The sequence below is a fragment of the Haemaphysalis longicornis genome, unplaced genomic scaffold (genome assembly GCF_048455015.1).
Source record: "Haemaphysalis longicornis isolate Haplotype H1 unplaced genomic scaffold, Haemaphysalis longicornis Haplotype H1 scaffold_2, whole genome shotgun sequence".
NCBI classification, from domain to species: Eukaryota; Metazoa; Arthropoda; class Arachnida; order Ixodida; family Ixodidae; genus Haemaphysalis; species Haemaphysalis longicornis.
Window position 1 is genome coordinate 238,023,090 of NW_027526295.1, and position 27,182 is coordinate 238,050,271.

At 49.0% G+C, this 27,182-nt stretch overlaps 1 protein-coding gene across 1 annotated transcript; it reads left to right on the forward strand.

The window, feature by feature from the left end:
* The first annotated feature begins 1,691 nt into the window (after nt 1-1,691).
* LOC144167704 (2-acylglycerol O-acyltransferase 2-like) lies at nt 1,692-17,943 on the forward strand. The gene is made up of 6 exons (XM_077696889.1): nt 1,692-1,811; nt 4,625-4,897; nt 7,519-7,751; nt 9,395-9,569; nt 11,716-11,915; nt 17,447-17,943. The coding sequence occupies exons 2-6, from the start codon at nt 4,644-4,646 to the stop codon at nt 17,596-17,598; spliced, it is 1,014 nt and encodes a 337-aa protein (XP_077553015.1). The 5' UTR covers nt 1,692-1,811; nt 4,625-4,643; the 3' UTR covers nt 17,599-17,943.
* The last annotated feature ends 9,239 nt before the right edge of the window (nt 17,944-27,182 follow it).

The following is a 27,182-nucleotide window of genomic DNA, read 5'->3' on the forward strand; positions in this document are numbered from 1 at the left end:
ATGCCTATTCATAAGACATAAGAGTTGCCAATATTCGCGAATATTTTCGAGTGACAGACTAGGTAACGACTATCTAACAGGTGTTGCGACCGGGCGGGCCGAGCCGCAGCCGGGAAGAAGTCCAGAGCTGATAGGCCAACGTAACTGTTTACTTCATTGCGAGAGGTGAGCCGAAGCCAAAGAACAATGCCCCGACGGGCGAGGTTACAATACAGGACTCGAGCAGAGCGACAACATCGATTCACTGCTCAAACAGGAATGGTTTACAACGCTTGTGGGGGTCTATTTATACCCAAAAGCGGTAATGGTCAAAACGCAACAAGCTGCAACACGCCACGAACGTCACAGACACACACAACGCTCTTTCCAGAGTTCGTAAGCCGTTGGTAGCCTCCGCGCACGTTGAGTCCGAGAGAGGGGAGCGAAGAGGACTCCGTTGCGATCGACGGGGCCTCTGTGTCCTTGAAGAGCGTGGAGACGAGCCTCGCCTCCAGCCGCCGAAGTTTTGAAATGCGCCGAGAGCAAAGCGTCTGACGCGGCTTGTCGCAACTTGTCACTGACATGGTGGCGCCTGACGGCAGAGAGGCGCACGAGTGGCTTCGCCGCACAGCAGAGGAGTGATGCGGGGAAGTACTGCGGCGCTGGCCGATTCGTAACACAGGTCATGTAATGCGTACGTAATAAGGAAAAATTTTCAGGCTTTACGACACCGCAATTTTAGGAATTATAAGAGTAACTTCTATTTTGGCCACAGCCGTGTGGCCGGCAGCGGCACAAACAAAATACACCCAAGGCTTTCCGAGTTCAGACTGCGCAAGGGAGACCGCGGTCGCACATAGTCTTCCGCTGACGCACTGTCGGTTTACCGAGCCAGTAGGGCGTCATTGGGGGCTCCCCACAGCGGCACCGGCGAAAGCGCGCGTGGAACGCAACATGTCACCTTCCAGGTGTGTTGCCTTGGACAGCAGTAAATGTCACCTATATAAAGGTATACATGCTGAAAGCTCTGCAAAGTAACCTATAACTAAGTAACCCTTACTTGATACGTATATAAAGGTAGTAAGATAGAGGTTACTTCTGTGCCTTATAATTTATACGTTACAAAAATTTGAAGATAATTTCGAATTACCGGTATCTACATTAAACGAGTTTCCACTATCCTTCAGAACCACATACTCATCACTCCCATTTTTTGTAGGTGGTCGGCTATCGCGGCGTCATTGCTGCCAATAACGGGTTGTTTAAAACTGCATACTTTCCACTTCAAACGGTCATGCGTTTCTGAAAAACAAGTGGCAAAACGTATGGCGAGACGCACAGTACGCTGACTCTTAAACTTTATTTTGTGAGGAAACGACCACAACATACATACCCACACTCCGCACCGCTACGCGTTTTGTCGCAGTCAATCGCGAGGGAGCCGCTATTTCACTGAAGCAAAAAGGCTAAAAAAGTTAAAAAAAAAAAAACTAAGGGTATTCAAGAATTCACCAAAGTGCGAACAACTAAAAAAATCTGAAAGTTAACATCAGATTAAAAATTGGCGGCGTATCTGTTCACTGGCCCTGCCACGTAAATGCCTATCTTCTCTTTCCCGCTCTCCGTTCACGCTTTTCCGCTTCAGCAGCCACATGCAGGGAACAGCCATCGCGACATCTACTGCACTATAGCAGACGCTGCCGATTCAAGAGGTAATCAACATTAACCCCGTAACTCTCGTACAGGTGAACATCAGCGAGCAGCCGGGAAAACGAGGCCGTCACTCCGGCATTAATCTCCGACGGGCATTGCAGCTGCGTTCGGCGGTTCATGTGAGTTCTCGCCGCTACAGTAAACGGAATTGTAGAACTGGTCTGGGCACATATAAACCGCTGGGTCGGCCGTTCCTCAAAACATGAATTGCTACTAACCGAATGAAAAAAAAAGAAACCGTAAATGGAATGCTAGCAATGTTAAACTGATGTTGGTGATGAGTGGTTTCTTTATGTGCATGCTTTAAAAGTATGGTTGTGTGTGTGGGCTAGAGGATCCAACAATAAGTGTGCTTCTTATACACGTATTGTCCGAGTAATACCAGAGATATGCCATGTTATTCACGCGTAAAACCCGAAACAAAACGACGTGAGGAACGGCTAAGTCATGTCAGCCTCGAGTTTCATTTGAGAGGGCGGTTGCAAAAAGGACAGTGTAGAGTCAGATCACTCTTTTTTGCTGTCATAGCAGTGCGAAACGCCCATAAGCAGAGAAAAGTTTGCAGCAGACTGTTTTCCTATAATAGCAATGAGGAGCCACGTTCAACGAGCGAAATGTTACAGCAAGCTGCTATTAGCCACGAAAAAAGCCATCCAAAAGGGGGGGGGGGAAGGGGGGGGGCATTGCCACACGCACAGAAGTTTTCGCCACACGCGAAAACTTCTGTGCGTGTGGCAATGACCGCACATTTTACCCTAAAGGCGTTTTTGGTGTCGCCAGTGTAAAACGTTTGCACGTGCTGCTTTTATTTAGACTTGGCTTCCGTTCATCTTGTGCACGGGAATAAAATGTACAGCCAAAGCATAAATGAGGAATTAAGAAAAATTTATACGACTTGGATTTCCCATCATCACGTACCAGGAATTAAAATTTCAGCGTTGAACGAAATTAGGATAAAGCAGTCGTCTCCTTCATCCGACTGTTGGGAAGTTTGATTGAGATTTTTGCGAATGACCATCTTCTGTCTATGCTCAGGCTTTCAGTTATAAAAGGGGAGAGGGGAATAAAACTTAACTGTAAGTAAGATTTTATTTTGGTGGATCTCATGGGAATGACAGTAAAAAAGAAAGACTGGAAAAAATACCAAGCATTTGCGCCATTTTCAGAAACTGCACACTGAAGCAGACGATCTTTCGCGCGAAGCTTCAGCGAGCTCTCGAACCTACGTGCGGCAATAACACTTTCCGCTCCGCTTAATAAGTTTTCGTCATCACAATTTTAACGGGGCTCTTGTGCGCCACGCCCTACTTCTGTAGTACTTTCAGCTGCGCTGTTTTTGTGTTATGTCCAAGTCCAACCAACACACCCAATAGCATTTTGAGTACTTCATATTTCTGTTGCATAAAGCGTTTGGTTTCGAGAATTCCGTGGCCAGAGAAGCTACAAATCCACGCAGTCGATATGCAAACCAAGCAATTGCGATAGAGCATGAAAATTACATTGCACGCGTTCAGTTGGTGCCTTAAAATAAGATGCACCCGGCCTCATTTCCTTGTTTTTTAACTAGGCAAAGCAGGAACACCTACACGCAGAATTACGATGCCCACGTGCAGATGGTAAAAAGTTGTTACTATACGAGCTTCACCGTAATTGAACGAAATAAAATAATAGCAAAGAAATCTAAGGATAGATGGCAATGCGTACACGTACTAGCTCTCCTTGCATATCAGTGAAGCATAGGCAGCAGACTTCCAACTAGTAGCGACGTAAAAGGCTAAGCATCGAAGGAGCAAAAAAAGGGAAAAAATCAAAGGTCTGATTTGTTGGTTTTGTTTAAACAAACCGCTCAGCAGGTCTCCAGAAGAGGTGTCTTGAGAACCGCAGGCCTTTCGAGGTTGCATACGAGTGTCCAGCGAGCAACAAATTCACGCTATCACACAAGTTCCAATTACTGCACTCTTCTGCAGGTCGAAAAGTTCATTATTTCAAATGCATTGTCCCATTATCTTTTATCACGATACAAAAAGGGCTCCTTCTTTAGCATCCGCATGAGCCAGTAGCTTCTCTCCTTTTAGATGTGCAAGGATTTCTATATGGTTTCAATGAGGAAACTTGTCCACCTGTAAAGCTTGGTGTGTTACACATTCGCCGCATTTCGAATGCTACATAATGAAAAAGCCCTAGTTCCTTCACATTTGCATTCAGTGATGCTTAAATGAGCCACGTCTTGCCAGTAGTGAATCTACGCATAGTAGCGAAGCCAACTTTGAAGGGGTTCGGTGTGCAGCCTAGTGGTGTATCCTTCGCATTACCCGACAAACCCCACTTCAAAGTTTCCGGGATTTTTTGTCCCAGTGTAGAGAAGAGGCTCGGATTGAACCTGCCTTAATGAGCCAGCCTCGGCACTGCTCTTTAGAAGGGATAAACCCACCCACGCTGTCAGGTGGCCCAACATAGACAGGTTTATGCTTATCATCGCGGTCGATATTCCAGGGCCGCTAGTGGCACGGATGAGAATTTATAGCACAATTGTCGCCTATATTATGAGTTATTTTTTTATGTATATAGTGCTTTCTGCTTCTCCAGGAGTTCAGTTCTGGCGGGCGGCAACAAGCTCTAGCTAGATATACCCGCGTCTCTTAACCATCAACGCAAGTCGATGTCGCCACCGCCAGACGCCCCGGACACCGTGCGCGGGTAACGCCATGCGGCGTAGGTGCGCCCTATTAATTAAAGCATTGATGTTACGAGGGTGTTCTCGCCGTGGCGTCGGGGAAGACTTCGTTCAAATAAAAAACTGACCCGAATAAACGAGGGGGTGAATATTATTTAGGCTGCCATTGGTCCTCTAACGTGAGATTTTATGACTGTAGGCCCCCTTAAGCGAGATTTGAAGCATGAAACAAGCGCACGTCAACATTTCTGCGTGCAGAGCTGGAGCCAAAGCAATCATGGGGTTCTTGGGTGTGAAGTGGACTCCACTGAGGCTCCCTTTGCGCCGACGCCTCGAGACACTGGCGGCACAGGCCTTCGCTATATGTTTCTGGTGTTGCGGCATTGACCACTTCTTTATATTTTGCATTCTTCTGTTCACGCGCTTCTACCCGCTGCCCCTGGCCTACGCGGCCTGGGTGTACTGGGACAGGAAGACCTGTGCCCGTGGAGGCCGCTGGATCAAGCGGGTTCGTTCCTGGGGCGCCTGGAAGTAAGTGCTCAGTTGTAGGATGCTGTCAATATGCACGACGTCTACATAAACAGGATGAACGGAATGAGAATTACGTAACGATTAAAATTGCGTGAGAATTAGATGGGCTGTCGAGTTTCTTTTTCGTAAAATAATCTAAAATGATATATCCTATAAAGGGGTTTCTCTTACAACTGAGATATCGACAGCACTAAACAGAAGGCTGCTTGTTGACTCTCGGTTTCTCATCTACTTCGCAGCCTTCGGAGTCTGATCTTCGGTTTCTGATCGGTTTCTGATCTTTCTCGAAATGCGCTTCTCTGGCAAATCACACATCAACGTATGTATGTATGTATGTATGTATGTATGTGTGTATGTATGTATGTATGTATGTATGTATGTATGTATGTATGTATGTATGTATGTATGTATGTATGTATGTATGTATGTATGTATGTATGTATGTATGTATGTATGTATGTATGTATGTATGTATGTATGTATGTATGTATGTAGGGAGTAGTAGAACTTTGAAGATGGTAGAGAACACAAGAGAAGAAAAACATCGAACAAGGTAAAAGCACGATTGTGGCCTACGTTTCAGCAAAGAGAACTTGCTTGGCCCTGAGGAAAGCAAGTTCTCTTTGCTGAAACGTAGGCCACAATCGTGCTTTTACCTTGTTCGAAGTTTTTCTTCTCTTGTGTATGTATGTATGTATGTATGTATGTATATCAAGGTTGCAGTCGTCATTGCCAGTGCTATTCGGCTGTTTCCGAAATATTTAATAGTGTCGAATGACGTGTGTTTGTCATGTTTCTTTGATACAGTGATAAATAAGCGAAAATATAAGTCGTAAAAAAATCCGCCGTTTTTTCCGGGAGCGGGAGTCGAACCCACATCTCCGCATAACGCGTGCGGTGCACTAGCAATATAAGTCGAGAAAAAATCCGCCGTTTTTTCCGGGAGCGGGAGTCGAACCCACATCTCTGCATAACGCGCGCGGTGCACTAGCCTTTATGCTATCCCGCAGCGGCTTGTCTTTCGACTTAACAGCGGGGGTCTATATTTGCAAGTGCTCTGAGGACGGTGAACTAGCGCCGCCCCTCGACCACCGCGGGAGACGTAGAACGTCTTTTTTCCCAGCGGCCGCCACGTACGACTTGGTCGGAGGTCGAGGTTAGCAATTGGCATATCCAAACTGCTGGAGCCAGAGCCCTCGAAATGCAGGTAGCAGAACAGAAATATACCGGATGAGGGACTCAATTTTTTCTCGACTTATATTTTCGCTTATTTATCACTGTATCAAAGAAACATGACAAACAGACGTCATTCGGCACTATTAAATATTTCCGAAACAGCCGAATAGCACTGGCAATGACGACTGCAACCTTGATATGTGTCCTTACCGGGTCCCTCGTCCCGTATCTTTCTGTTCTGCTACATGCATTTCGAGGGCTCTGGCTCCAGCAGTTCGGATATGCCAATTGCTAACCCCGACCTCCGACCACGTCTTACGTGGCGGCCGCTTGGAAAAAAGACGCTCTACGTCTCCCGCGGTGGTCGAGGGGCGGCGCTAGTTGACCGTCCTCAGAGCACTTGCAAATATAAACCCCGCTGTTAAGTCGAAAGACAAGCCGCTGCCGGAAAGCATAATGGCTAGTGCACCGCACGCGTTATGCGGAGATGTGGGCTCGACTCCCGCTCCCGGAAAAAACGGCGGATTTTTTCTCGACTTATATTTTAGCTTATTTATCACTGTATCAAAGAAACATGACAAACACACGTCATTCGGCACTATTAAATATTTCGGAAACAGCCGAATAACACTGGCAATGACGACTGCAACCTTGATATGTGTTCTTACCGAGTCCCGAGTCCCGTATCTTTCTGTTCTGCTGTATGTATGTATGTATGTATGTATGTATGTATGTATGTATGTATGTATGTATGTATGTATGTATGTATGTATGTATGTATGTATGTATGTGATTGATTGATTGTAGGGTTTAACACGCCGACGCAACGCAGGCGATGAGGCGCGCCGTAGTGGAGGGCTCCGGATTAATTTTGACCACCTGGGGATCTTTAACGTTCGCCTCCATCAGAAAAGCGGCCGCCGCGGCGGGGAATCGAACCCGCGACCTTGTGCTCAGCAGCGCAACGCCTTAGCCACTGAGCCACCGCGGCGGGTTGTATGTATGTATGTATGTATGTATGTATGTATGTATGTATGTATGTATGTATGTATGTATGTATGTATGCATGCATGTATGTATGTATGTATGTATGTATGTATGTATGTATGTATGTATGTATGTATGTATGTATGTATGTATGTATGTATGTATGTATGTATGTATGTATGTATGTATGCATGCATGCATGCATGTATGTATGTATGTATGTATGTATGTATGTATGTATGTATGTATGTATGCATGTATGCACGTAAATGACAGATGTGGCCTGGTAGTCGGGGCGCACAAAGGCTTGAAGGCTACGCAATCCTTTAAAACTGCACATGTATATAGTAAAGCCCTCTCTGGATGTGACCACCCTCTATGTATGGTGCAATATACATAATACTCACGGCCTCCTACACTTTATGCCGTAAGTCTCAGTCAATGTGCACTTAGCGCAGCTACCTCCGGGACTACTTCCCCGTCCAGCTGGTGAAGACGTGCGACCTCCCTGCGGACCAAAACTACCTCTTCGGCTACCACCCGCATGCCCTCATGGCTGTGGGGGCAACTTGCAACTTCGTTACCGACGCGACTAACTTCAAGGAACTCTTTCCCGGAATTCGGACGCACGTGGTTTCGCTGGAGTTCCAGTTCTACCTGCCCTTCCGCCGGGACTTGTTTCTCGCGTGTGGTACGTTCTCTTGCCAGGCAACATGGTGACGTCCGCCGGTACCCGCTTGCCGGTAATCTACCAGTGCTGCCACCTTCATAAGTTGGTTGACACTCAAAGTTTTGGAGTAACGTGAAATATAAGAGCGATAAAATGACGGAGATAAGGCACTACACATAGGTCGCCTCTTTGCATTTTATAGTGGTAGATGTAGAGGCCCCATACACACGGCTGAAAAGTAATTGTCATTCGTAAAAAGGGGACTCATTTTACCATATTGGAGCAGCTGCCACAGATACACGCATGCAGGTGAACGCCAGACGAATTTAAAGTTGACTTTACAACTGCGAAAGAGGGATAACGCTTACATGATTTGTTAATCGCGTGCTACGTGTCTTGAGAAAAGTACCGAGTAGCGTAATTTTGAAGTGAATCCTCAAGTAAAGTAACGGAATGGCGTTAGTCTCTGGTGAAAATATGTCGAAAGGTGCCCAAAAGCTGTACCAATACGTTGAGTATGTGTTCTGAGAAGCATTCGTCAAAAAAAGTTTTGCCGTGGCTGAACGGGTAAAACCAAGTTTGTCGAGGTATAGCTCGGTTTTCGCACCCAGAAAGCGCCGTGAAGGAGCACAGAATTGCACCGCAAGACAAACGCAGATGCTGTTCAGCACACTCTCCGGTCGAGGCGAGAACGCCCAGTAAACTCGGGTGCAGCATTTTCTGGTCACACGCGCCCGTACTCTTTCCCCATAACCACCTTTCCGCACCCCTTCCCTTGAAACGAATGAGCAATTAAACGCTACCAGTCCGCGCAACCACACGACGCGCTGGTTCTACCTTTGCTGGCTATCCAGGTCGGATTTACAGTACGAGCAAATGACGGACGATGCGTCTTCTGATATCCCACTTGGAGTAACAGGGCTTTTGCTCTAAAATCACAAGTAGTTCCTCGGGCGCCTACGCTCGAACAGCTAAGCAGTGTACTCACCTCTGCCGTGTGGTAGTGTAAATTACAAAGATTGCAGAAACGAAAACGCCTTGGTCGTACAATGGCAGCGGAGCGCAGCGCCCAACTAAGTCGCCAAACCGAGCGTATCGATCATCAGGTCACCACGGGTTCTGATATGGTTTTTGTGCGCGATATCCACATTGCAGTGCATTTACTAGATGTTCACAGATCGCGAAGTAATAAATAAAGCCCCTAACCACAATCGCTGTCATTTTACGGATAACTTAACATCGTGTCTTCCGAAAAGCGTGCCCGCTTTCCGACGCACCGGAGTGCCGGAATTTCGGGTTTTGTAACCGTTGTCCAAGGATTCGCAAATATTAGCAAAGGCACCAGGTAGTTGGTGACAGAACACTATTGGACAACACAACTAACGTGTACCAACACAACGGTCTCGCAGCGGGCTAGTGACGCAAGGTTAGACATGGAACAACAGAGATTTTGGAGAAAATCCAGATAGATCGCCAAGGCGGCGTGACAGATATCGCTAACACTTAAATTGCCGCAACTGGTGGCTATGATCATGTGCATATTTTTACTCTACTTTGTAACCATATTCCTTATCATGAATTTTGCACAGGCGTCTATTGCATTGCGTCTAGGATGAAAATAAAGTGCCATAATTTATTCACCGCTCATTGACACTTCGTCGCAGGCGTGTGCAGCTCATCGAGGGAAAGCCTGGACTACATCCTCAGCAGCAAAACGCCCGGCAAAGCGGCAGTGATCGTGGTGGGTGGAGCCTCCGAAATGGCTCTAGCCCGCCCCCGACGCTACACGCTGTTCCTGACCAGGCGCAAGGGCTTCATTCGCGTCGCTATGAAGCATGGGTGCGTAGGTGACTGCGACATCTGGCTTACTGAAACGTTCCGTATATACGAAATTAGGGGAATACGAAGTTCATAACGGAGTATGACACCCCCGAGCGCAACTAACGTAAACATTAATTTCACAAACAGGGAATCATATGAGTTTGCAGAAAAAGAACGTTTGGCACAGTTTTCATGTTTTATCTTCAATAATTGGCAAAATCCCGCTCCGTATGTTTTTAGTATACTCCGCATATACGTAATTCACACGGACAGTAATTTGACGGTTCTAGTAATCTTACAGACGTAAAAATGATGCCAAATATTTCGACAGGTATGCACTATTATTATTTTGAAGTGTTTTTCAAAAATGTTACTCTTTTTGTGACGGCTTTGTGTCACGCTAGTTAAGTACTTCATATTCCCATTAATCCGTATATGCGGAACATTTCAGGAGGGATGCGCAGAGATGTGTGCACACACATGTGAGAGCACTGGTCACATTACGCATGCCTCCTGAGGACGAGACTATCAGGTCAGGAATTGTGCTTTGAACATATTTCCTTCAGCCAGCCAAAGATTGTGGTATTCGGGTGCCACGCAAAGAGGAGAACCCGTCGGTGTGAGCTTATGGTCCCCTATGGGCCGTTACGCATAGCGAGCGTAATGTCCCGGCGTAAATACCCGTTTTAAGTTCAATCGTACCTCGAATCATTCATCAGGCCCTCATCGGCGCTTACATTCTTTGAAGAGGGACAAGCAGCGAAGCTCTCGTGTTTATTAGGTCAATAGATGAATCTATATTATACGCTCGAAACAAAACATGCGTCTTTGGAATTTGAAATTGAGCGTACTTCGTAGTTAATGACTGTATGAAACTTGGGAGGACTATAGTTTTATGCTAGCGGCCCAAAATGGGGCGGTCCGTTTCCCTCCCGTAGACGCCCATTTATTGACCACAGACGGGAATTCCACATTTCCATCTCCACTGTAAAAAGTTACGTAATGATTAAAAGTTAATGCAACTAGCGCAATGTTAGAGTCGTCTCCACAGCTAATTGGGATATAAACATCTTTGGGATAGTTTTAATAAAACAAGAGGTACAGCTGCTTTCTGTAACAATTCTCTCTCCGTAGACGACCATGCGCTGACGGCAGACGGCAATAATTTGACGTTTACAACTTCAGTGTGAACTAACTAATTATGACAAGTAAGCTATGATGGAGTCGCCTAAGCGACCAATTTCAGTATAAGGTTTTCCCAAGCTGCCTATAATAAAGGGACCCTGCAACACTTTCGATAAGAGTGTTCACTCTTTCCTTCGCGTCTGGAACCATTGAGAAAGCTATAGTTATCGCCAGTACGGAGAGGCACTGCCTGATTTGCTCGTCGCACCAGATACGCCTTCCATTTCTGCTTTGTCTTTGTAACTTTTTTTAAGGTTGCTGTCGAAAAGCCTTCACTGCTGCAACTGAAGGGAAACCGGCCAACAGCCGCTACATTGCCTTAATGGCGTATTTCGACCCGTCGAAGACGTCAAGACCTGGAAAGACAGAAAAATCTTTTGAGCGAGTTTACAGGTTACCTGATGGGCATAGAGCAGTAATTTTTGGCTGAGGTACTTTGCGATCACCTAATCTAAGTACTGGGTGTGTTGGGTGTCTACATTCTGCGAGAACTTAAGATTTTAAGAAAAGTTGAAAAAAGTGTTGCAGGGTCCCTTTAACTAGACTGAACTAGTGCAATCCTCAGAAGCCTGGGGCAAAATTTTTTTGTGTCGATGCGTCACTTACACAGACGTATGTCGAGAACCTCCCGAGGGCAGCTATATACAGCTTCACTATACAAGTCGACAGTAAGCATACGTGCGAAAATAAAAGTTGGAATACTCAGATAGGATGAAAACACATTGCAAGCCACTGTGGCGTCTCTACGGTAGTTGGCACGGGTACCGCTAAAGGGACTTGGTGTTTTCTTTCTGATGCCGCTTTTTAAAGATAAAAGACTTGGGATAAACGGTGAAATAGTGAATTATACGGGTTAAACGGCTAAATGCAGCTAAAATTAGGCTTGGTGCAAGTTCACTGCCGTGTCGCTTTGAACGGACGGCCCAAGAATGGTGACAAGTACAAGCCGCAACAGACAGCATGGTCGCCGTGCATGCAGGACTCCTCTCGTGCCCGTCTTCACATTCGGCGAAATCGACATCTTAGACCAAGCAGAAGTCTCCAGCGACTCATGGCTGGGACGCATACTGGCCCTCATCAGGCGTTTGTTTGGGTACACTCTACCGTTGTTCTGGGGCCGGGGATTCTTCCAGTACAACTGGGGGTTGGTGCCTCACCGTAAGCGCATCGTCACGGTCGGTGAGTAAGCTCTGTATAAAGTCATCTTATTCCTCTCCTGACGAATCACAACAATGTCGCACACAGCTTGACAGCAGTGAGCTGGAACGCCATGCATGGTGTAGACGAATGACTAATTCGAGCAAACGGTCTGAGCCTATGTACTCCACTAATACGGCCCGCTGTGGGGCCCTACGCAATGTGAGTACGACATTGCAGCACAAACCCTATTTTGAATTAAATCGAATCAGCCCTCGTTCGTCTCATGTCATCCCTTGCTACTTGTGTGCATTGTGCGGGAGCAGCGATATTTTATTCCGAGAAAGCTACAAGCCAGACAGTTCTTGTGAGATGCACAACGTAAATTAAACGGGTTGATGGGCCGTGCCCCGCATTTAAACCGCGGGCGCACAATGCGAAGGCCAGCCTTATCTGGCTTAAGATAATACCCAGCGGTGAACCAGGCCAGAACCCTGGTAAAAAAAGAAAGCTTCGCTTCAAAATGAGGAAGAAGAAAGAGATAAAGAGGGAACGATCTTTAATGAAGTCAGGCGATGTTAGCGGGGTTAAAATGCCTAGCTTGCTACGGCAGATGAATGCGGTGACAGTGATAGCGATGGTGTGGATGATTTTGAAGATGAGCACGAATGCGCTCAGTTATTTACAAAGACTGGTGCAGTCCTTTGCGTTGCAGGTACGCGATCAGAGCTTTTGTAGCCCGTAAAGCACGTTTATGGCATGCCCACGGACCTAGCCCGTCTTTCAGTTGAATGCGCTTAAAAAGCGGCAGTCCCAAAGACAGACGCGGCGAGAAACACTCTTTCGCATTAAAGGGCTGGTGAAGTGGTTTTGAAAGTGGGTAAATGTTTGTTTTTTACAATTAGTATGTTGGATAGTTTATGACTGTAAGAAAATTTTCATCATATCTCGCTTGGGGACTGAGATATTCGTCGATAAAGTTGACCCGACGCCCCGCCCACCGCTCGCGGCTGTGCCGCCGGAAGAGCGAGAAACCGAGAGGCAGCGACCGGAAGTAGCGTCATATTCGGAAAACGGCCAGCGGCGTGCGCCGCTGCTTCGCTGTGTCCCCGTTTTCTCAGCGAAGTTCCGAATTGAGCAGACGTGCAATGTGCCCTTTATTAATCTCAATTGTGTAGAGTTGCTACCGCGTCGATTTTCAGCCGTAATGCTACTGTGTGCTTCCCTAAAGCGACTCCTAGATACCAGAGATTTCCTACCCGAGCGCCCGTGGCTTCTACATTGCCTTCACGAGTAGTCGCAGGGCCGGCCGTGTCGTCGGGTGCTCTGTGCTTCATACGCGAAGAGACTGGCTCGAACAAATATGCAGGTACCCCTAGTTCCCGACCCATTATTATAAGGGGATTAAAAAATTCGTGGGACCGCAGCGCTCAGGGCTTCGCGAACTTCTTGCTCGTTTTGCCGATCGACGTTGTTGGCTGTGACGGAAACTGAGCTGAGTAGCTAGATTTTAAGGAGAAATCAAGCAAGCTGAAAGCATGAAGCGTTTTCTGCGCTCGGAAGCGCTCCGCACACTCGCCGGTCGTGCATTCCCGTACGGCGCACGAAACGGCTCGCACGCACCACGCATGCCGCGGCAGCGACCGCTCTTCGCTGCCGGCCAGAATCAAGGCTGTCGCCAAAAGCAAGTGAACGTGCGAGAGAGTGGATGAATAGTGTGGTGAAAAATTGTGCTAGGGATTGTCATCCAAGGTGATTTTGAAAGAGGTGATCGAATTTGTATCGCGATGCGGAGCGCCGACCGGTCGCGCAGCGCGTCGTCGGCAGCAACCTGCCCGAGAACGAGATGCGGCGAGAGGCCGACGGATGGCGTTACCTGCGCGCAAGAATGAACATAGCACCGATGGCTAGAATGACTATCAACGTGAAAATAAGGTTCGCACGCGAGAAATGGGATGATAGTGCGGTGAAAAACTGTTTTAAGGATAGTCATTCGCGATTGTAGAGGTAGCAGTGACCAAATATCGGTCTCGGTGCTAAGCATAAAGTTCCCAACCTCCGAGGCGATCCGTGCAACCGAATCTGGCTGGAGCTGTTCGGGAAGGTGTTTTTCTAAAGTTCGTCGGCGACAAGTGTGCTGCGTTTTGGTTCCGCTACCTTTCGGGTGACCACAACAGTTCGGTTCTCCTATTCTAAAACTGCGTTTGTGCAGCACTGAGACGTTCCGCTGACCGGCCGCGCAGCGACCCGGCACCAGCACCACCGCGCGACGCAGCGACCGGCCGCTCGCTAGCTGCTGCTTGTACGCATCGCAGGCCGCTGCACACAGCTTGTTGTACCGCCTGCCCGAATGCAAAAACAAAGTAGCAGATGCGAAGAAGGGGATGATGGTGTGTCGAAAAAATGTGCCAGGAGTTGTGACTAGCGCTGGTGGTAAAAGCGGCGAACCAATATCTGCACGACTTCCCTGCACCCGAGAAGCATAAGTCGGCCATGAGTCGTCGGGGGAGAACCTCTTTCTCAAGCTCGCCGCGAGCGAACTTGTTGCGCTTATACTTCCCTCAGGCTCTCATATTCTAAGGAAAGATTGTGTGAACCCTCCATTCACCAGAGGTCCTTCTGGCCCGTATCTGAACGGGAACAGAATGAGATCGATGAGATCTTCAGGCCGAGCGGTCACGGCAGCGCCGGCACTTCCGAATGTGACGTCATCTGCAGCCGGCCAATCCTGAAAGGCAGCCAGCGCTCTGACCGCGCCGCCGGGCAGGCGTCGTTTATTTTGACGAAAAAAGATGGTTTGGGTGTATTTACACATAAAATAAACATGTTTTTCGAATTCAGCGTCAAGACAACTATAAAGTAATGCCCCCAACAAAATTTTTTTGAAAAGCTCTTCACCAGCCCTTTAAATAGAGCACATTCACATAGCATGTGCAGCAGGTTTTTTTTTGCAAATCGCAATGTGGGCAGAGTGGCGACGCAGTACGTTTCAACTTTAATAGATTATTGCACGTGTATGCGTCATTCAGCCGCATTTCATGAAAAATTGCTTTTTTTCCCGCTTGGAGAGTCCTGGTGGCATCTTGAATTTGCAGTGTGGATCAATAGTAAGGGTGTGATACGTCAGCCCAGGTTGAACGCTGGATGCTCCATGCTACGCTAGGTGCAAGAACAAGAGCATCTGTCCTGGAGAATGGTTTGGATATTTCCAGTGCTCGATGGTCATGCGAGATAGATAGATGCAGCAATGTCCGCTTTCACATTGTCAGTTATCTCACAATGGGCATGAATCCACTGGACTGCTATGTGATGGTGCGCTTGTAGAGCTTGGTGATTTAGGGCACGTATGTCGAACACAATCGTTTTTTTTTGGTAATGACGGTAGACATTGAGTCTGGAGTTATTGAGCCCTGGAGTCTGTGAAGATAGCGCACCCTCATGTGGGCTGCTTTATGATGTGAGCGAAAGTCACCTGCAAAGCTGCAAGTTCTATAACCGTAGTTGACGTTGTGTGGCTGAGCATGGAACTGATGATGGTATGCACACCCTGATAGTGTATTATGTGGATGACACGGATCGATCAGTGTACCGATGATCGTGGTCTTTGTATCTGCGTGAAATATAGTCCAGAGCGAAGAACTTCAGGGCGGGAGCCGGAACAAGCGCCTTTCTTGTAATACCGGGTACCGTGGTCGTGATCGGTATGGGCAGGAACATGCAGGTGGGTGCTTAAGAGGAGAACCCTGTTGATAGAGCTGCGGTGGCAAGTAGCGCGCTTCTTTGGTCCAGCTTTTCGCTAAGAGATGGCTGCGCTGTCTTGCCACAATCCGCAGATGCGACGAAGCAATTACTGCGTGCCTAGAGCGAGTGGTGAGAGCCGCCTGCATTCTGTCAGTGTTCCAGTGGTTGAGGTTGTCTTTGGAACGCCATTGGAAACTCGCAGGATTTGAGCTTGCATGTTCTCCAGTTCTTTGACAGTTCCTTTTGATAGAGGGACCAAAGCAAGGGTGCCGTAGCGCATCAGACCAACGCAGCCGGAGAAGAGAGTTCACTGTACAACCGTCGGTGTTGGTTGAGAGCATGCGGAATATGCGAGCGAATAATGTAATCTTGTCCGTGATGTGGCGAACATGAAGCGGTCAAGTGATTCTATTCTTGCCCCCCAAGAACTTCTCGGTTGGGACGTATGAAATCGGGGTCTCTCCAACAGTGAGGCCGTGAGGCTGCAGTGCGTAAGGTCAAGCTTCTTAAAGGCAATCGCAGCACATTTGTTCCCGAGATTTCTAAGCCTTTTCTTGCCAGGAATGTCGCACTGGAGTCGGCTGCCCGTTTTAGTATCGACCGTAACCCTCGCCTATTGCGGCCACAACTTCATATGCAAATGTCGGCATTCAGAGAGATTTCTACCGACTGTGGCACGCATATATCGAGGCCTATTATGGCGACGTTGAAGAGTGTAAGGCTCAGCATCCCACCCTGGGAAACACCCTGAGCCACATTGTGTAGCGATGGGCCACCGCGCGCTGTCCGTAGACATGTACACACACCTATTGGAGAGGTATTCCGATAGCCATGCATACATGCGACCCCTGATGTCTGAAGACTTCAGCGCCGAGCGGATGGCTTCAGGCGCCCCCCACGCAGTCGTACACTGACTTTATGTCAAGGAGCACGGCAACAGTAATGTTCCGTCGACATGTTGCGTGTTTATTACTATTCGCAAGGGCCTTGACGTTGTCGAGACTGCTGCGACACTTCCGGAAGCCAGACATCTGGGCCGGGTATATATCTCGGTTAGTCAAATCCCAGCCCATGCAATACAGCACCATCTTTTCCATCAGTTTCCCGACACAACTCAGGGGCGCTATAGGATGGGAGGACTAGATGGCGGTGGGAAGTTTACCTGGCTCTAGGACTGAAAGAATAGCTACACTCTAACACCTCTGCATTTCTGGCGTATGCGCACGCAGCGAATAAACGAGTAATTCCAGAGGGAAGACTGCGAACAATGAGACGTCTCATGACAATATTGTAATGTTGGTTACGACTGAGGACTGATCATGCTTTATATATAAGGCGAACCGAGAGGTGGATGCGCTACTTCCTACCTCAGCGCTGGACAATCTTCCTCTTCCCCCGTAGCACATCTGCCGCGTCTTCCTTGCCTAACAGTTATTTGCTTTTGCCTGACGTCAAAGCGCCAGGCGTCAAGTTCAAACCGGGATACGAGTGCTATTGCAATATGCATAATTTAGTACTGAAAATTTACAGAGACCATTTCAGAGAAGGAAGAGTGAGTATAAAAGCGCGTCTTACCACAACAGAAGTTCGGTTGTTACTCCGCGTTATACAAGAGAACCTGCACACTGTGACATGTCCTGATGAGATGCCAATTCCTCAAGTCTTGACACCGATCACGGGGATTCCAAGTCTTCTTCGCGCAAGCGCAATATACTTCCGTGCCGAAACTGTACTTGAAATATTCATGAAGCACACGTGTTCTGTAGCAGACTATGTCCGGCCCGAAATTGGCTCACTTATACAGCGTTGCATATCCTCCTTTTCTCGCTCAGTGGGGAAGCCTCTGGAGGTTCCGAAGGTCGAGTGCCCCAGAAAAGAGGAGGTGGACCTGGTGCATCGGCAGTACACCGAGGCGCTAATACAGCTATACAATGACCACAAGGACAAGTACGCCGCTTCTGGATCGGAACTCGTCATCCTCTAAGGCTTCCTCGAACTTTGGACCATAACGCGGCAGCCGGTGCCGAACGACTGGATCCTTTCTCCGCCGCTTGCGTCGCAGCAGCAATGATTCATGTTGCGTGGGCCAGAGCAGCCGTTTGAAACGTCTCTGCAGCTCGACCCGTTTATTAACTGTTTCGTGCCCCCCATCGATCATACCCTTAATTATCCTCCTTAGCTTTCCTTTTTACACTTACACCGTGGCCTCGTTCTTCTCTTTCCACGCAGCACTATCTTTGCTGTCGGCGTATACTTTCATCCTCCGCTGTCCTGTGTGTTTGCTCGGTATCGCCGACATCTCCACACCAAAAGAGAAAAATAATAAAAAAATTAAAGGGTACATGAGTACATTGTATGACTTCTGAATGAGAAATCATTATTCCGCAACTGAACTCTGGTGAGTGCTGCTTGGAGCTCCGCGCTTCCGCTAATGTTTTCTAGTTTTCCTGCCCGGTATTTGCTATGTGCTGAGGTGGACGACCACCTTCCGCCACTGCTGAGGTTGCGGCTGCCGACGATGTGGATGCTCCAGCCTCAATAGCGGTACGGTGGGTACTGCCACGCACAGTATACCTTGCTTGCCTAGGTTAGCGCATTTCCAAACGCTTCGCTCGCTGCACAGCACCCCCACGTGACTTGTGCAATGTCACTTCGCGCGCTATTCCATTGAGAAACTGCTCAAATGAGCCTACTGTCCGGCCTCGGTGGCCTCGAGGTAGAGTGTTGAGTATTGGCGCTGGCTTCGAGTCCCAGCGGGCCTAATTATTTTTCCTTTTTTTATTTTTAGCAAGAACGTCTTCTAAGATCAATGCTATGCGTTGTTCTCGTTAATAATAATGATTTAGCACCACGTAAGCTGCTTCATGTTCGGAGCACAGCGCATGACCACGTAAAGTTAACCTTCTACATCGCGCGAAGTGACATAACAAGGGCCACGTGGGGGCGCTGCGCAGCGAAGCGATTGGAAATAGTACGCCACCGGTGACTCTTGCGGCGCTGGGTGAGGTGGGTACGTACTTATCTGTGGCTGTGTGGCCCTGTGTGAGTACTGGGACTCGCGCGAAGCGGGAAAACACCAAGCGGGAAAAACTTGTGCGTGTCTGTGCTATCGCCCTTGCCATAGTGTTGGGCCCATCGACGGGCCAACCAACGTCAATGTTTACCTAAAGATGGGGACGCATGGTAAAGTCTTCAGACCTTAAAGCTTAACGTTACGTTGTGGAAATGTTTCTTCGGTGTTGTAGGTGACCAAATTGAGCAGCCTTCCGATTGATGTGCTTGCTGGGAGTCTGATGACTCGGTTGCGAAAGAGTCGAGAACTGTGTTTGCAGACTTTCCGTATTACGGTATATAGCTTCTTCAGTTCTGTAGCGAATAGAAGGTCGTATGGTGTGGTAAGGATGCGGAATTGGACGAAGGCATGGACGAGCCGAAAACCTACGCGTATCGGCATTCTCCAGGCTTCGCGTATTGATGCAGATACGTCTCATAGTATGAGTTACATGTTCTGTTGTGTGTTTGGGCACGTTGACTATACGGGGAATGTGAGGTTCGCTTGAAATGTCATACGAAGGATTTTGATGTGTCGCCAGGGGTAATGATGTGGCCTTTTATAGTGTGTGTTTGTTGAAGGAGATCCGGATGGCTGCATCTTTGGGGGGAGACCAGACGCAATTAATTATTTTCGGGGGCGCAAGTGCGACCACAGGATTGGGCATACCGGTTCATCGTGTGTGCTGCCGCAAGCTGTTTTCTATATCCCCTAAAGGCTCAATGGACGACCAGATCATGATGCGTTCCACATACACGCCGTCTGCTTTGCCCCACAGAACTGAAGTACATGTTGGTTGTGCACAACTCTTTCAGCAGCAGGGCTGTTTAAGCTTGAGCTTGGTCCGTTGGTGTTCGCAAAAAAAAAAAAAAAAAAACCCAAGATGAATAACTCCTCCGGCGTGCGCCGCCCGGCACGACCTTCGCCCAGTCGTGTTAGGCCAAGGCGGAGTCAAGCCTCGCCTAGCTATGACGTCATCACGCGCGCCGGCACCACACGACCTTCGAGAACACTCTGCCCAGCGTTCGTGCTCTTCTCATTGCCAGTTCACGTGCGCTCACACGTGAAATGGCAAGGAAAATGGGACGCACAGAACCTGAAGTAAAAAACACAGAACCGCTCGCGCTACGGACGCCCAGTTAGCGCAGCCGGTTGATGCCTGTTCTAGCGCGTGCTGACGCGCTCCCCCTTGGGAGAACTGTGAAAGCCTGCGGACAAAACGTTCCGGGCCTGCCAGTCATGCATAAGGAAAACGATGATATAGATTGATATGACGATGACTACCACTACCACAGTGAAAAGCGACGACGGAACATGCAAATAAGAAATCTCAACCCTAATAGAATGTGTGGGGGTGTGTCCTTCAGTGCTTCCCAGGAAAGAAATCATCCAGCTCCGCTATGGTTCAAGCCTTGCGCGACTTAGTGCAAGCTTCGCCAATTTTTTAAATTCGGTTTTCAGCTCCCTACTCTCGGAAATCGCCCCAACTGAGGGGCAGCGGTCCTCGAAAATTTAAAAGGCGCAAACGAACTGTCAACACGGGCATGTAGCGAACGCGTGACCAGCTTCGTTAGCCGGTTGGGTGGCGCAGTCCAGATAGTGATCTGCTTGAAGTGGCTTCTGTCCTTTCGTTGGACGAATGCGACGTGCGCTTGTAATTAGCCCACATTTGTTGACTTGCTTCATGCAATAATTTTTTCTTAAGATGCATCCTCCGTTTCTTTGTCGTTTACCAATCGTGGCAGGCTGGCAGCTGTTGAGTGGAACTCTGCCAGGATGACCTGTGTGAATATATTGTCATGGAACCAAAGGCGACGTAAGGTGCTTGAAGGGATAAAGTTTATTGGAGCGAATCTGTGCTGCGCAATGAAAGTTAAGGAAACCACGAACGTTGAAGAAGCAGTCAGCAATATTACGTGCACAGACGAGCGTAGGTGCAACGAACGCCATAACATTTCTTCAGTCCGCATTTATCTACAGTGCTCAGTAGGACAGTGACCGCAAAGTAATACCCTTCCTTATCAAAACACGATTGCCGGTGCGGCATACAAAAGAAGTAAACACGCGCTTCGCCTAGAACACAACATAATTCAGCCGGACGCAGCCAGGACGTGGTAAAAAAATTGGCCGCGTATCTGCTCCTTTCGTTGCAAATGTCGTCAAAAGACGATAGTCTTTGTACACATTTGCCAAGTAAATGTCCTCCTTTGCTTTCCCGCTCACCTCTCATGCTGTTTCTGTTCCGTCGCGCTTATCCCAAGGTAAACACACTAAAGGTTTTCTCAAGGCGATTTGAATATACCGCGTTCCACTGCTACAGGCGGGGTTCCTCGATGCCAGCGCTGCAGTACGGACGAGACGCGCGTGAATCGAGGCGGCCGACTTCAAGGTTTATAAAACCGCGTTGCCGTGCTCCACGTGCATTCCAAGCAGAACGTGAAACCTAGCCAGTGGAAACTTTCTTTGCTGTTGCCGCGTGATTTCTCATATGCCGACAGGAGCATAGAGTTTCTTACGAAACTCTATGGCCAGGAGGTGGTGCGGGCAACAGAACAGCAGGCGGCGGTTTTCTGCAGTAGATGTAGAATACCATTTGCTATCGAAAAACCAAGCATCCAGGATTTTTTAAATAAAGGAACACTGCAAATATCACTCATACATTGATTTTCTCTCTTATATTTGCGTAATGTCATGTTGTAGTCCAACAAAGTTGACAAGTAGGAACATACAAACCGGGCTTAGACGTTTACATTTGGCTATGAGTATATAAGACTATTGGACAGTAAGCATTTTACTTTGGCCGGGTGGCTGAATCGATTTACAGACAGACAGACGGACAGACCGGCAGACATACAGACAGACCAAAATTTCTGGGTTTAAGTAGCCCAAGAAAGACTATCGTCTTTAAAAACACAAATAAACAAATCAAAAGGTTTGGTTCTCGCCAATACAGAGCTTTTGCTCATAGACGCTGCTGCTGTTCGGGGGTGTCTATAACGTCACCATCAGCTTAAATCCACCTTTAAAAAGTTGAAGATGGTATCTATGTTTGGGTCTTAAGATGCACGACGCGATAGCGTTACTTAGGCTCCCAGAAAGCGCTTTGGAACGGAATTGCTGCATTTACCATCTATGTTTCGCGGGCACTGAAGGTCAACCAAGAGAGAAACACTAGCAGCAAGTGTGCTTAATGGCCGTGACCCAGGAGAGACGGAGCATTTCCGGCCGGCTTCTGTGGCTTAAGATGTGAACGTCAACGGCTGCGGTGGCGGGGTGTTGGTCAGTTGGAGCAAGAAGGTGGCAGTGGCAGTGTCAGTGTTGCAAAGTGTTTGTTCTCGGATGTCTACGCCGGAAAGCTGGACTGAACATTTTTGCTTTTTTTGCGAAGTGCGAGAGAGAGAGAGAGAGAGAGAGAGAGAGAGAGAGAGAGAGAGAGAGAGAGAGAGAGAGAGAGAGAGAGAGAGAGAGAGAGAGAGAGAGAGAGAGAGAGAGAGACTATAGTTATTGCGGAAGAAATACTGGGGTTTTCGGAAAGGCGGTAAGCAGATGTTACAGAGCTCACAGGTGGAACTTAAAGTCTTGGGCCATGCATGCAGCAGCTCCTTTTCTTGCCCTCCCAATCATCTCGCGCTGATCTTGAGGTAACGAGCTCGTCAAAGTTGCCTCCCATGTTTCGTGGAAATGGAATATGTCATGCTTGAGTTGTTCGCCCTCCTTGCACATGCCTAGGGTGCGTGCAAGAGGGTGGATGTTTCCGGAATTTAGCAGAGTTTTAAGTTAACGTATGATGTCCCCACCCAACATCTTCGCTCGCATTTATTTCTAGATACTTATGTTGGTTTACCCTCCACAGAGCTTGCAATTCTTCGGCATTGATACCCCCTTGTAGCACTTAGGAAGATCGTGATCCTAGGCGTAGGATTACAAGACGTTCTTGATCTTTTTCGGCAATACGAATGCGGTAGTCGCCGTTGCAAAGAGCATGGTGTGTCAGTTCGCGTGCCTCTTCGTCGGTGACTCGATATCTTCGAACCCTTGAACCCAGGTGTCCTCGTGGCGTCGTTAAATTCCGTCATTGTAGATGGGAGTATCTTACGAAGGCTTTTAGATATTCTGCCGGAAGCCAACAGTCTAATGCCCTTTGAGAGTCTGTAATGATGTTACGCTTCTATTTGATATTAGATGCAGAGCATTTGATTCACTCGCCTTGTCCCTCCGGCGTCGTCGTCGTCGTCGTCGGCGGCGTTGTCCGCCCCTCCCCCATTCTCCTCGCCGCGCCAGCTGCGCTCTCCGCCGCTCACCCCCTCTCCTCTCCGATAGCGAACACTCTCTCGCGAGGGGCATTGGATTGGATTCGATTGGATTGGCTTGGATTGGATTGGATTGGATTGGCTTGGCTTGGCTTGGCTTGGCTTGGCTTGGCTTGGTTTGGATTGGTTTGGTTTGGTTTGGATTGGTTTGGTTTGGATTGGATTTGGATTGGATTGGATTAAAGTGGATTGTGTTGGATTGTGTTGCGTCATAGCCGCGGCACGTTGCGTCATAGCCGCGGCAGACGCGCTGGGGCCGGCTCATGTGCAGTACTCTCTCTTCCGCGGTTTCCTCTCCTTCGGGCGCGCTGCGCATATAACCGGTGTTCCGTTCTCCGGCGAAGCAACATCCACGCTTGGCTCAAACACCTAGAGTCCACGCCGCTTTACAAGTACGCCAACGTCGTCATCGACTGGGACCGGCTTACGCAGTCCCCTCAACGTTATGCGCGCTATAAAACGCGGTCCCTTCGCCGCTCCGCCTATGCGTCGCATCTACACAGGGGTTCCCGCGAGGGGAGGTGGGAGTTTTTCCCGCCTGTCGGACTGCCAAAAGGATGGCTCCAACTTCTGCTTCTTTGTCCTGTATGTTGGAGGGTCATACATTCAAAGAGATTGCCAGAGTAGTCAACTACGACAATCGCTGCCTCCTACTTTCGTACATCCCAGAGCCGGTGTTTACTGTGTGCTCATGATATTTGACTTTCTCGAATTAATTTGATCCTGTCATATCGCCCTCCTTGTGTAGGTTTGGATCCATGTTTTTGGTAGAGTTTTTTAACGGAGTAGCAGGATCGGTGACATGACCGTACTGGCGTGCAGCCCATAATTTTCCGGTGGGAGTCTTGTCTCCCATACGATGGCCCATCCCGATTTTGTTTTCGGAGCCACGCCCTTGGCGCCAGGAAAGCGGTTTCGGTGATTTCTTCAAAGGTGTCTTAAATACACAATTTGATGACCTATTCATCATCAACATCATCAACAGCCAATTTAGTTCCACGGCAGGATGAAGGCCTCTTGGGCCCTTCCCCCGCATTGGGCCCTTCCCCCGCTCCTGTGCTGCGATGCCCGCGTTTATTCTCCAATTCCTAATTTTCTTTTTTCATCCCTCCATAGAGTTAGAGGCCTTCCTCTTTTCTAGACCCGTCTCTGGGTGTCCATTCTGTTACCCTGGTGTCCCACCGGTTTTCAGTTCGTCTCACGGTAAAAAATTAGTAGTGGCTTAGCTCTGCTATGCCAGGATATACGTAGCGCCAGCTAAGTTTCAGCTATCCAGTCCAATCCAGTTCAGTCCAGCCCAGTTAAATTCAGTCCAGGGGCCCTATTCTCGACTGCACAAATTGCCGGCAATTCTGGCAATTTGCCGGTAGTCTTTTCTGATTGGCTTTCAATTTTGGTCACGTGCTTCCGGTTGACAAAGTGGTTGTGTGTGCTGCCGTCATTTTGACGTTTCATGTCGTTTACCGACACCAGTTCTAAAGTTTGCCTTATTTCTCGTTACTGAAGGCGCATAATTCTTGGCGGGCAATGAAAAACCAGACTAAATGCAGCGGACATGACAACGTAAGCCTGTCTTTGCTATATAACAACAATGCTGCTTGTAATACACACCCGTTCTGTGATTGGCTGAGAAGGCGTGGCGTAATTTAAACAGTTGGCGGGAACAACTACGTCATGCATTGGCAACTTCAGCCTGCGTAAAAGTGACGTAATGCTACGTAACAGCATAAAAATGGCGGTTGTTTTTGTCGCAAAATACAAGCAGAATAGGGCAAAAAATTGCCCCGGCTTACGGCGCCGCGCGAGAGAGAGAGAGACAAAACTTTTATTGCCACAAGGGCTAATTCTGGGGAGGGGTGGTGACCGAGGGAGGAAGGTCCCCGGTGACTTTGGCAGCCCGGGCGACGATGGCATCTTGCACCGCCGAATCCGAGCTGCCCAACGCCCTCGCCCAGTGCTCACCGTCTCGATATGGGGGGAATGGGTTGTGGGGGCATTGCCAGAGGAGGTGATCCATGGTTTGGACCACCCCACAAGCGGGGCAGTGGGGTGAAGGGTACAGACCGGGGTACAAGCGGTGCAGGCGGGACAGGCAAGGAAGGGTGTACGTTTGCACTAAGCGCCAGAGGCGTTCTTCGGTGTGAGAGAGTGCCGGGTGTGCAGGGGGCAGTAGACGGCGGGAGAGGCGGTAATGAGACGTAATCTCATGAAAGGAAAGGAGCCGATCTCGAGCTGACAGGGCTCCATGGAAGGGTTCAAGGCTAGGACCCGCTCGGAAGGTGAGCTCTCGAGCGGCTCTGTGTGCTGCCTCGTTCCCTCCCACGCCCGTGTGGGCTGGGGTCCATACCAGCTCGGTAGGGGAGTCAGGGGGATTTTGAAGAAGGATTTTGAGTGCCAGGGCAGAAATGCGGCCCCGGGCGAAATTTCGAATGGCCGTCTTCGAATCGGAGATTATGATCGCAGGGGAAGGCCGCAGTGTTAATGCAAGAGCAATAGCTGCCTCTTCCGCAGTCGCGGGGGAAGAAGTGCGAAGGGTGAGGGTGGTAAGAGGGGGACTGTTGGGAGCGTTGATGATTGCGACCGCGTAGGCGTCATGGTGCCTGTAGCTAGCCGCGTCAACCTAAACAGTTGCCGGATGCACTGGGTATCGCTTCGTAAGGGCCCGCGCACGCTGCTCCCTGCGGGCTCGATTGTGCGTCGGGTGCATGTTACGGGGAATGGGCCGAACGATGAATAGGTCATGGATAGTGCTAGGAATGGCAAGAGAGGATTCTGTAGCGAAAGGTAAGTTGATTGCAAGTCGCCGGAGGAGAGATTGACCTGTTGAAGTTGTTGCAAGGCGGGCGTACTGGCTCACAAGATGAGCTTCGAGGAGCTCAGATGCGGTGTTGTAGACACCAAGCGATTCTACACGAGCGGTGGCAACGCTCTGCGGAATCCTGAGCGCCGTCTTGTACACTTTTCGAATGAGGCAATCCACCTTTTTGAGTTCCGTAGAGGACGGTGCTAGATAAGGAAGAGAGTAAGTAATGCGACTTATTACAAAAGCCTGTATCAGCCGCAATCGCTCTGCCTCCTTGAGCCCTTCGTGGCGGGTGGTGATGCGGCGGAGGAGGTTGATAGTCTGATTGACTTGGGTTGTTAGGTTGGCGAGGAATGTGGTATTGGCGCGGTTCTGTTGGATATTGAGGCCTAGGATTTTAAGGCAGGGCACTCGGGCAACGGGGTGATCATCCAGCCGGATGGTAATGTTCGGAGCTGCGCGGGCGCGTTTGGGACTCTTGGGCAAGAGAAGCAGCAGCTCTGCCTTCTCGGGCGAACAAGTCAAACCGACATCACGAGCATAGGCAGCAACACAATCTGCCCCCTGCTGGAGGGTGGTTTCAATGTGTGCGTCACTGCCGCCTGGAACCCACAGCGTGACGTCGTCGGCATACAAACTGTGGCGAAGCGAGGGCACATTAGCAAGAAGACGAGGGAGGTCTATCATAGCGATGTTAAAGAGCAGTGGGGAGAGAACTGCTCCTTGTGGGGTGCCTATGGAGGGGAGCGGAATGACGTCGGAGCGTAGATCATTAATCTGAATGACGGCCGTGCGATTAGCGAGAAAAGCCCGCACGTAGTTGTAGGTGCGGGCTCCAGGAGACAGAGCAGCCAAATGGCGCAGAATGGCGTGGTGGGAGACCCGATCGAAGGCCTTTTGGAGGTCTAGCGCTAGGACGGCTGATGAGTCGGCAGTAGGGGGAGCAAGGAGAAGATCATGCTTGAGCTGCAATAAGACGTCTTGGGTGGAAAGGCCGGCTCGAAATCCGAACATTGTGTGCGGGTACTGTTGCTTACTTTCCAGATATTGGGTCAAACGGGCATGTACGATCATCTCGAGGACCTTACCCGCACACGATGTGAGGGAAATGGGCCTAAGCTGTTCAAGAGCGAGCGGTTTACCCGGCTTGGGAATGAAAGAGACTTTAGCATGCTTCCATTCGGGTGGGAGCTCCCCAGACTCCCAGTGACTGTTATAATATTCTGTTAGGACCTCTATGGACTGATCGTCTCGATTTCGAAGGAGCTTGTTGGTTGTTCCATCCTCTCCTGGCGCTGAGTTTGGGCGAATTTTAAGAAGGGCTGCGCGAACTTCAGCTGTGGAAATGGGACGATCCATTGTCTCATTGGGCTGGCCGGTGTATGGTGAAAGGGGCTCCTGCG